Genomic DNA, 11,879 nt, shown 5'->3' with positions numbered 1-11,879 from the left:
CCTGGAAAATGAAAATCCCACACTTGTAGGCTTTGTAATTCTTATCACCCTCTACATTGTGGAACCCCTGTGCACCCCTCGTCTGTATACAAACAAAAGTAATATTCAAACCTAAAAAAGAAATCATAATTCAAGAAAATCAAAAATTAAAAAAATAATCAGAGCAATAATATGAATTAAAGCAGCGAAAAAAGGAAAGTAATAATATGAAACACCTCAACAAGAAAAGCGGCGAGAGGTTTAGTGGTGAAGAGTGAAGGAGGAGGGTGTTGTTGCTGCTGCCTGCAGTTACTACCCACCTCGATAACCGTTCAATTCTGCCTACAGTTACTACCCTTTTCTTTTTGGATCGTTTTTTCTTTTCACAACTAAGCATATGAATCAAAATAAAACAGATGGAGTTAACTCCGTTAGTTTTTTATTCTAACTTAAAATTAGAATGACGTGGCTATATAATTGACATGACTTTTATTGATTTGTGGGACAGGAAATGGGACAAAAATAAGGGACAAGTGATTTTCATCCATGTTAATGATAGTGGGGACAACTGGCCCACTAATTTTTTTTTTCATTCTCTTTTTTATATAAAATATTAATTATTTTATAAGAAATATATTATTAATTATATTATTAATTATCTTATTATATCTAATATAATAAAATATATTAATATTTTATTTATATTGTTTAATTATTTTCACTTGGTGACAAAATTATCTTAATTTTTTTTATAAAGAAAAAATTCACTTACTTCAAGAGTAAGTTTTGATACACTTACATTACTCAATAACTAATGTTTTATATCAAATTTTTATAAATTTAATTATTAAATAATTTTTTTAATGTATACATCAAATTTACAAATCTTTAAAAAAATAAAAATCATATGATATTTCGTTAGATTCAAAATAACATATAATATATTTTTTTTATTCATCAATTTAAATTAATGAAACGAAGTATCAAATAATTTTTATTTTTTTTAATTTTATAATTTTGATCTACATATTAAAGAATTTTAATTGAATGTTTGAATACTTAATGTAAAACATGGATTATTGAGTGAAATAAGTTTATCAAAATTTACTCTTGAAATAAGTAGATCCCTTCTCATTTTTTATTATCATAATATACTATATTTTTTGGCTAAAAAATTTATTACTTCTTTACTCATTAAAGATCTCATAATTTAGTTTATTAATGTAGGTTGTTTTTCAATTTTTATTTTATTTTTTAACTTTTTGATCATGTATTGTATATTGTGTGTTGGTAGGAGATGATCCACATTAAGAAGAATGAGAGTAATTGTCACACAATTTATTTTTAACTTAAATATATTTAAATAAATAATTTTAATCTTATAAAAAAATAGACATTGCACTCATAAAATATTTTTATTTTAAATGAGTGTAGAAATTTAGAAGATACTAAATGAAAATCAATTAATAATTTTACTATTTTTATCCTATTAATTTTTACCATTTTATTCTTCTAATATTAAGTAAGTCGCAAAAATTATAAAATGACACTTAAATATAATCCCAGACATTATAAAAATGAGGTATTTTAAAATTTTTATCATAAAAATATATTTTTCAAAAAATTATTATATTTTTTTTAGTAAAAATTGATATAGAATATTTTATTACCTCCGCTTAACAAATTTTCTGGATTTGTCATCGGTCTAAGGATAATTTTATTTATATTTTCAATTTTTTATTAACCCGAGGTTGAACAAAACATAATACCTTCTCTTTCAGGCTGTTTATATTCATTTGATCAAATCTATTTTCTTTATGTAAAAAAAAAAAACTTTTTTAATTTTTATTTTATTTTATTTTTATTGAGGGTCCATGTAAATAGTCATAGCTTTTCCACCTTAAACCCATTTTTGTAAGTAAATATGTCTTTGTACTCTCACCGTACAATTAAGCGCACTAACTATTGTTTAATGCATTAAAATATTATTCTCCTAGTCTTCAATCAGGTGCTTTCACACGCCCCCTCTATCTATAAATATACAAAGAAGGTGGCTGGTGGAACCTAATTAAGCAACAAAACATCATATCTTTGTGCTTTGTTACTCATTTTCTTAGTTCAAAGAGAGATGGCATCTCCAAACACAAACCAACAGAAAGAAGGGGTAGTTGGTCGAGTATTGGCCTTGTCAAAGGTTGTTAAGGAGAAGGTGTTGGGCATTTCTAGGTTAACAAAAGAGATAGCCCAAGATGATCCTAGAAAAGTGATTCATTCACTAAAAGTTGGTCTTTCAATCTCAATGGTTTCTCTATTATATTACTACCAACCACTGTACGAGAATTTTGGTCTTTCAGCAATGTGGGCTGTGATGACTGTTGTGGTTGTTTTTGAGTACACAGTCGGTATGAATATTTGTGTGTGCATATTTTAATCAATTTATTATCATACTAACCCATTATTTGTTAATTTATTCCTTTGTTGGACTAAGTAATTGATGTGTATATATTTATATGACACATTTTTAGGAGCCACTCTAGGAAAAGGTTTGAATAGGGCTATTGCAACGTTTGGAGCTGGTGCTCTTGGTGTTGGGGCTCATTACTTAGCTAGCCTAGCTGGAACAACAGGGGAACCCATATTGATTGGCACATTTGTCTTTGTGCAAGGTAAAGCTAAAAAAAAAAAACCCAAATAAATAAAGTGAATAGTAATAATAATGATGATAATAATACTTTAAGACAACAAAAGGGCAAAAGAATAAAGCTATAGCTATTTTCAATTAATCATCGTTGATTTTGTTATCCAATTATTTTGATCGTTATTTTGTACTTTTTTTTTCAGCTGCCATAGCATCATTTATAAGGTTTTTTCCGAAAGTGAAGGCAAGATATGATTACGGGATGCTTATATTCATCTTGACATTTTCTTTGATATCTGTATCTGGTTTTCGAGACGATGAGGTATTGGAAATGGCACACAAGAGGCTATTAACCATTGTTATAGGAGGTTCAGCTTGTGTGATGATTTCTATTTTTGTTTGTCCTGTGTGGGCTAGTGAAGAGTTCCACTATTCCATTGCTAACAAGTTGGAAATACTTGGTGACTTCTTGGAAGGTTAGATTTAATAAATTTTTCATGGATAAAGTCATACATAACATTTATTACCGAAAGCAAAATTAAAGATTATAAATGGCTATCTTTATAATATGAAAATTGAAAACTTTACACTCACTGCAAACTCGTTATATTTTACAGCTTTTGTACATGAATATTTTAAGATATCAAAAGAAGGAGAATCTGAAGACAACAAAGGAGACTTTAAAGACAAGTCGTTTTTAGAAGGTTATAAAAAGGTTCTCAATTCTAAAAGTAGTGATGACTCTCTGGTGAGTGTATTTTGTATACCCTCATCACTTCGATCTTCATCTAAAATCTCGTGCAAATGTCTCATGTACTCTATTTTCTTCATTATGCAGGCCAATTTTGCAAGATGGGAGCCAGGTCATGGCAAGTTCAAATTTCATCATCCTTGGGACTTGTACCTTAAAATTGGTGCCATTTCTCGTCAATGTGCATATCGAATGGAAGCTTTAAATGCACAACTTAGTTCTGACACCCAAGTATACATCATAAATCTAATATATCTTTTACATCCTACATCTAAGTAAAATATCATTGAATAGTATTTTTTTATATCAGCTAATAAATATTTGTATTAATATATAAAGATATAAGGGGTACCAACTCATATATATAAGATAATTAGAAGGTTATAATATTTTTTATTAAAACTAATTAATTTGAGTTTGTGATATCAAATTATATTTTAATTAGGAGCTCCAAAAAATAGATAACAGTTAGGTACATAAAACAACCCAACACCATGAAATACATAACCTTTTTGAAGGTGATCCATCATTGAATAGTATTGACATGAACATGAGAAATTATATAATATAAAAATATTATATGTTTATAACCAGAACTAATCTTTACGTCCTTCTATACAAGAAAGGGTTAATAATTAACATTCAAGTATGTGTGATGTAGTGATCGACTTTGATCATGATGGTTTTGGAAATGTAGTAATTTCTCTATCTACACAGACAAAACAAATAAATAATTAAAATTTCAACTATCTTCATTCTCATTTTTATAACGAAATGAATTTGCTTGTTTTTAAATATAAACTTTATTGTGGGTTATGATTATACACACACACACACACATATATATATATATATATATATATATATATATATATATATATATATATTATTGACATAGTTACTTGTTACATCTTTTATAGGGTTCTTTTGAAGTTCGTTGCACCATCCAAGAACTATGTTCAGAAATGAGTTTGGAATCAAGCAAGGCCTTGAAGGAACTAGGATCATCAATTAGAACAATGACTAGGCCATCTTCTTCGGATACACATGTTGCAAGTGCAAAAGCTGCAATGAAAAGCCTTAAGTCATTGCTCAAATCAAATTCATGGAAAGAAACAAACCTTTTATCACTTATACCAGTTGTGACAGTGGCTTCACTACTGATAGATATCGTTGAATTCACGGAGAAAATAGCAGATTTAGTTAATGATCTTGCCACCCTTACACAGTTTGGTACTGAAAATACAAATCAAGCCCCAAAACCACCTCAATCTCCACATTGTGAATCGGGTCTCAAGACTGACAACCTCCAACTTGTTATTTTAGTAGAAGATTCAGTGCTAACAACTTCAGAGAGTGAAAAATCAAACATGGTTTAAGAATTCATATACATAAAGGATTTTAATAATCATCATTGCTTCAACATTGAATCAAAGCTATTCACAACAAAAATTAATGGTGTGTATTGCACCATATTAAGTATCTAGAAGACATACCCTGATGTTGCTTAAACTGTGAAATCTTGAGTATAATAATAGTAAAACTATATTGTAAATTTCAATTAATTATTGAGAGTCACTCTAATTTTAGTTTTCTTGTGTGACATTAACATAATGTTAACATATTTTTTGTACTCTAAATTTGAAATTGTTAATCACTCCATTTTACTTAATTGTCTTCCCCATGATCTCCTTTTGCTTAGAATAGACAATTATAATATTAACAAAAAAAGAAAAATATTAGATTTTCACTTTGAACACTTTCTCTATTATTATTGAAAATTTTAGAAGTTACAAATTTGAGTGGATATCCAACTGGCTAGCTACTAAATTGAGAAGGAGACTTATAAAATAAGATGTGTTAAACTTACAATGATTTTTTATAAATTCCAATTTATAATAAAGAAAGTGTTAGAAAAGTATCATTAGCTTTACTTAACCAAAAAATTGAAGAACCAAAATGTTAGTTGTTTAAATTAGGCTAAATTGCACTTTTGATTTTTTTATTTTTATCATTCATAATTTTATATTTAATCTCTCTATTTTTAAAAATATAAGATTTTGATTCTATTAACAATTTAATGTTCGTTAATTATTAAATTTTGACGATATTCAATGTTTTGTCATTACTTAAATGACGTGATATTTAGTAACATAATATGTAAAGATAAAAATTAAAAAATAACATGCAAAAGATTTTTCTTTTTATCTATTTTATTGAGTGATTAATATTTATTTTTATTATAAATCTTATTTAATTACATGTTGTTTTTATTTTTATTTTTATCTCAAAATGTTATGTTATTAAATATTTCATCATTTAAGTATGAGTAAATATTAAAACTTAACATTAATAAATGTCAATTTAATGAAAAGACTAAAATTTTATATTTTTGAAATTACAAGGATTAAATATTTATGTTAAAATATAGATACTAAAATTGTAGATTATCAAAAATAAAAAGATCAAAAGTTCTATTTTAGCATTTAAATTAATTTGAGTCAGTTATCATAAATTATGTGGGTTAATTAGCATAAGATAATTTCAACTTAATCAATATATAATATGTTTGTGTCTGAAATATGTAATTGTATTAAATAGTTAAAAAAAATTTTATAACAATCTTATCAAATTTTAACAAAATTATCTCTCGTGTGCTCCTTACCAAAAAAAATTGATTTTGTTACTTAACTACATCAAAACTAGATTAAATGCTGAGGCAATATTTTAACGTGTGATCCAGGAAGGAAAAACATAAATAAGCTAACCACACTTTTTAATTCAACGTGACAACTTATTACAAATATTATTACGAGGGAAAGGTCAAAAGATTTTAAGCAAAAGTTCATAATAACTAGCGATTAAGTCCAATATGAATTTTGCAAATCACATGCTTGCCAATTTCTCCATGTCGTGAGTGATCAATATAGAACACCCAAGTTCTAAAAGTACGGAACGTGATAGCCATGGAAACCCCTTTGGGTCAAGTTATAATTAAATACTTGATTTCATTAATTAAGCACTTATCATGATTAATTATTCCGTTTGAAACCGGGATGATTATTTTAATTATACCTACATGCACATAGGTATGGTCATGAGCATCTATGGCACATGTGACATGTCGTGTTACTTCCTCTCAGGTGGAGAGAAAGTGGAGTCACCAAAGTGGTGGGTTGATGCTTTTCACCACCCCATTATTTGAATGAAAAGATAATTTGCTTTCACCAACCAATAGAGTGCCATATTAATTGTATGTATTACACTGTGTGGTTATTACAAGAAAAAAATATATAATACAGTAACACACACAATATAGTAATATATTTTGTCATTAATTTAGCAACTAAATTTGTCATAAATTGACAAAAATAAATTAAATTATAGGAAGTTGATATCAATATTTATTTTATGAAAAATATTTTTTAAAAAATGATATAAAAAGTGATCTACAAAAACATATTTAAATTTGGAAGTTGATTATCTATATATATATATAAAAAAGTATTAACATCCTACAACGTTTATGATAAATATAGTTATCTTTAATTAATTAAGCAAATTATTTATAACTTTTAAAATATTTATCTCATCCAAATTAACTGTGACAATCAAATATATTTTATTTAATTTATGTATTTATTTTATTTTAATGAAAGCTAAAATTATTATTATTATTATTATAAAAAAGTGTCAATATTATTATTATTTTTTCACTCGATAGAAATAATTTCATACTCTTACATATCTTCATGTCTAATAGAAAATAAGAACTACATCATTCTTTGTAGAAAATGTTTGTGTGTAGATTTTTTAATTAAATTTCACTTTTATTAAATTTAGGATTTTTGAATTGTCATAACCTATATGTCCTAAAATATAAAATTGATAGAGGTGTACATCAAAATTATTCTATTAAAATATTTTTTATTTTTATTTTTATTGTATAGGAAATATAGAAATTAATCAAAAAAGAAATTTAAGTATACCAAAACAACTTGTATTCTCAAAATTTTGAAAATTTAAAAGATGTCATATCTATTTTTTTTTCACATTGATAAGTTCATTTATTTAATAATTATGAAAGACATTATCATAAATTTACAAGAAAAAACAAAATTAAATATTGAATACAACATTACTAAAAAAGTAAAAATTGAATAAACCATATATTTATAATAAAATAAGATAAAAGAAACTAATTTCAAAACAACAATTTATTATGATATCTCGATTTCATCTACGTGACAACCCATACTTCTTTAATGGAAGTCTTAAAGAAAAAAATAAACATAAACTCGATGTTTTCCATTAGGCTCTAAAAAATATTACTGAGTTCACTGTTTTTAATAGTCATAAATATCTAATTGGTGAAATTCTTTTGTGTGTTTGAAGGCAATTGAGGTCTCTTACTTAAAGGAGGAGTCATGACATTATTATAATAATGTTTGACCTTTTAGTTGAGAAGAAAACAAAGTGAGACTTGAGTTTATTTTAGTGAATCACTTACTTTGGGGATTGATTTTCATTAAGATGGTGATGAATTTTGGTTTTCATGTTAGAGACAACAATTGTATAACTATTGTTAAGTTTTTCAACAATACAAATAACACCTTAAACACATAACTATAACAAAAAAAATATATTATATATTGTAAATTTAGGTTATTTAACATGAAAACTTCAAAATCTTCTATCTTTTTTTTCCAAGTTATTTACTTAGATAAGAGTTTACATACATCTCATTTCTTGTTTTTATCTTTTTCTAATTATATATATATATATATATATAATCTTTTTGTTATTTTCCATTTTTATTCTGTATTATATTATATACTATATATATATATATATATATGTTTATATGTTGTAATTACTTTTTATATGTTGTAATATTTTTTGTACAAGCACTAACACAAGCACATGTGGTTATCTATTCAAATTAATTATGTTGGTGATGATTTTTTTCATTACCTACTGCCATTATTCATCAAACAATATTATCCAAGCTCTATTATGGCGTATCATAAGAGGGAATATTCTAGAGTCTTCAAAAATATCTGCAGAAAATTTTCTCAATTATTAAAAAAAAATAAAGAATAAAAGTTTTACAATTATTTTGTGGCTGTATGCTTCTATCAATTGATTTTTATTTTTTTTTGGGTTACATAGAGGAAAAATATCAATTGAAAATATAATCTTACATTCAAAAAATACTACTTGCACATATTTATTTATTCTAGAAATTGGTCGATAAATATTCTCCAACTCTCTCTCTATAACTTCTACAACTATATCATCCATTCCCCCTCCTTATCTGGTTTGTCAATAACATTAAATATGAGACATCATAATTCAATTATAAATGTGATAATTATTTGACACTGAAAGAGCACTGATATAATATATATATATATATATATATATATATATATATATATATATATATATATATATTACATGCATCATGTATGTAATTAAGTATTATTAAAAAAAAATTTGTAAATTAAAAACTTAAATACATATAATAATTAGTTGAAATTATCAACACTTGATAATTCTAAAATTTCAAATACTATTTTTCATAGCTATACATATGTCACATATGTCATCGCATTTTTCCCCTTTCACAAGATTAAATATTCTTAAAAATTCGTTGAAAAAAATCCTATAAACTATCTTATTAGAGAAAAGATTATAAAAATACTCTGCCATGAAATAATTATTTTCATTTATATATATAGAGTGAGTTTTTCTTAAAATTTTCAATTAATACATATATTTTAAGAAAATTATATATAATTAAATATTTAAAAATAATCATTGTTTCAAATATTTAAATATAGATAAATAAATTAAAACCCATTTATAAGATTTTAAAATGTAAAGAGGCTTATATTTAAATTTAATATATATATATATATATATATATAACTTTATTTTATTTTAATTTTTTTAATTGTAACTGGAAGTACTTTTTAACTTTAAATACATCATTATTTTAATTTCAAATGTTAAATGATTTCATTTTGTTTTAATTGTTTAAAACATATGCATTTATCAACTTTGTTGATAAGTGGAGTGAGTTCTTTATAACTTAAAAGTTCTATATAGTTGCTACTCTTTATTTTGCCTTATAAAATACTTTAATTTAAATCTCAATATAATTATCTTTTGATGAATGTTCTACTATAATTTCAAACAAAATTATCTTCTTATATAATGTGAATATTTAATATTATATTAATTAGAGTTTTCTTAAAAATAATTTATAATTAATAATGCTTAAAATCACTAAATAACACATTATTATAAAAAATTGTCATATAACGACACACATATTATAGTGACACAAAAATTATTACTAAAAATTATTTTTACTCACACAGTAAATATAACATATATTAACATATTATTAAAAAATATATATATAAATTATAGTGACACACAAAATATGTTATTAAATCTCAATTAAAATCAACATTAAAGTTATGTATAATTATATGTCAAATAGATTATAAATATATATATATATATATATATATATATATTATTTATATATATATTATTTATAGTAACATTTTTTTTACGTTACTACATATAATATTTCTTGTAATAGTCTTAAGATAATGTTGTATATAGATATAATATTTATAGTTATTTGCATGGAACATGATTTTCATTTTAAATAAGTCTAGTATAAATTGATTTTACAAATTATTTAGCTTTTCTATATTTTTAAATAATATCACAAGTAATTTGATGAGTTGATGTACTAATTATACACTACGTGCTTACACGTTATAAAACTGATTTATTTAGTAAAAAGTTTTGATATTTTTTATTTAAGAAAATTCTTCTAAATGATAACCATAGTATAGTGAATGAGATTAGTATGTGATTTAACATATCGAAAGATACTCGTGTAGTATTTGGCTACGTGGGTGCACTCCCAAAGGATTGGTCTCTGCTCTGCTGTGGTACTTTAGCATGGTTCATCCAGAGGAAATGCTAATTAAAGATATAAAAGAGAAAAATTAAAATATAAACATAAAGGGCGTTCAGAGTCTATAGTAACCTCAGATTCAATGCTGTTCAAAAAAAAAAAAAAAAAAAAAACCCTCAGATTCAACATGCTAATTAAAGTGCGGAAAAAGTAGAAACAGTGCAAGACAATTAATACACCTCTATTGCAATGAGGTGTCTTCCACTATACTTCTGCTGCTAAGAGATTTTGAAAACTGATGAGAAGCGAAGGTGCTTTTAAATGCAAGCAGCCAAGAATGGAGAAATTACGACTTTCATTTGTTATATAACCTATATCACATCTGTTCATATAATAATCTCCTACACTTATCGTATCTAAATTCTAGAATATTTACTCAAGCAACATAAGGAGTCATACTTTTTCATGCAATTAAAAACTTCACCCACTTATTTTAAGTGATTGATTTGATAAACAATTTATACAATTAATAACTCGGGAGGTTTTTATTTATATTCATATTTTTGTTTTTGTGGTGAATTCCTGACACTGTTCGATTATTAAAGAAGAAGAAAATAACTAGGATCTAGATCATTACAATTTTTTTGCAGGATTTATAAAAACAATATAAAAAGACAAAGCGAAAGATGATATTATATATGCAAAGGAAAGAACTTCGTATAAGAAATAATAATTGTTTGCAACAAGTTATTGCCATTAACTATTATATGGGCTTTAACTGCAGGGACCTACACACCGGCTTCCACGAACTAAGATACAGATAAGCAGGAAATCGCTTGTCATAAATTCCACTGAATCAATAAGGACTTGTCATTTTAAATAAAAGCTTTACATTACTGTTACCGATGTTGTATTAGACGAAATACGATACATAGTTGAAAATGATAGCAAGTCACACATTATTATATATGAATAGCCAACTCCTTAATTACAAGTTGATGTCATCTTCGTAGGGACGCTCTAAACATAACCTTTAGATGCGACTGTTTTTACTACAAGATTGAAGACAATAATGAATTCAACTTAAGTTTAAGCCCTCTCCTAACATTATATATATATATATATATATATATATATATATATATATATATATATATATATATGATACAAACTTTTAGAATAAACTAGATTATTATAAAAAAAAAAACACATAAATGTATGCTAGTAACTACTAGATGATGCAAATTCTAGAATTATGTAGACAATTATATATAGATAGAAAACTCTAAAATAGATATATCTAGAATTTTCTACATAAAACATGAATGGTGATATTAAAGCCTATAAATAAGTCATGTACCCAACATTTATATATCAAAAAACTAGTAAGTCATTTTCACTACTTAAATTTGTTCTAACTATTCCTCTAAATTAGTTTTCCTCTTAACTAAGTCTATCATTATAAATTTGCCTCCCCATTCATTCTACCAATCAAATAAGTTTTTACTATTTGATAATTAATTCATAAATTAACAATATCCATTATTTTTATATAGCATCACTCG

General features: G+C 25.0%; 1 protein-coding gene and 1 long non-coding RNA gene across 3 annotated transcripts; one reads left to right on the top strand and one right to left on the bottom strand.

Annotated features, from left to right (window-relative positions):
• LOC145950801 (uncharacterized) lies at window positions 1-1,278 on the bottom strand. 2 transcript variants are annotated; one of them, XR_014428652.1, is made up of 2 exons: window positions 216-1,278; window positions 1-111 (listed from the first exon to the last, which is right to left on the bottom strand). It is a non-coding gene; the product is annotated as an uncharacterized LOC145950801 (long non-coding RNA). The 2 variants fall into 2 exon arrangements; XR_014428653.1 differs by having other exon boundaries at window positions 1-82.
• A 428-nt stretch (window positions 1,279-1,706) lies between these two features.
• LOC109799216 (aluminum-activated malate transporter 2) lies at window positions 1,707-5,554 on the top strand. Its single transcript, XM_020359769.3, has 6 exons — window positions 1,707-2,381; window positions 2,505-2,645; window positions 2,821-3,093; window positions 3,235-3,365; window positions 3,456-3,599; window positions 4,289-5,554. Exons 1-6 carry the CDS (start codon window positions 2,108-2,110, stop codon window positions 4,745-4,747), a joined length of 1,422 nt encoding a protein of 473 aa, XP_020215358.1. The 5' UTR covers window positions 1,707-2,107; the 3' UTR covers window positions 4,748-5,554.
• The last annotated feature ends 6,325 nt before the right edge of the window (window positions 5,555-11,879 follow it).

This window comes from Cajanus cajan, chromosome 8 (assembly GCF_000230855.2).
Source record: "Cajanus cajan strain Asha chromosome 8, NIPB_CcT2T_4, whole genome shotgun sequence".
Taxonomy (NCBI): domain Eukaryota; kingdom Viridiplantae; phylum Streptophyta; class Magnoliopsida; order Fabales; family Fabaceae; genus Cajanus; species Cajanus cajan.
This window is presented reverse-complemented; position numbering and strand designations above follow the sequence as displayed.

Coding starts and splice junctions, on each gene's coding strand:
- LOC109799216 (XM_020359769.3), top strand. CDS start 2,108: ATGGCATCTCCAAACACAAACCAACAGAAAGAAGGGGTAGTTGGTCGA. Junction 3,366..3,455: donor AAAGTAGTGATGACTCTCTG/GTGAGTGTATTT, acceptor TTCATTATGCAG/GCCAATTTTGCAAGATGGGA. Junction 3,600..4,288: donor AACTTAGTTCTGACACCCAA/GTATACATCATA, acceptor CATCTTTTATAG/GGTTCTTTTGAAGTTCGTTG.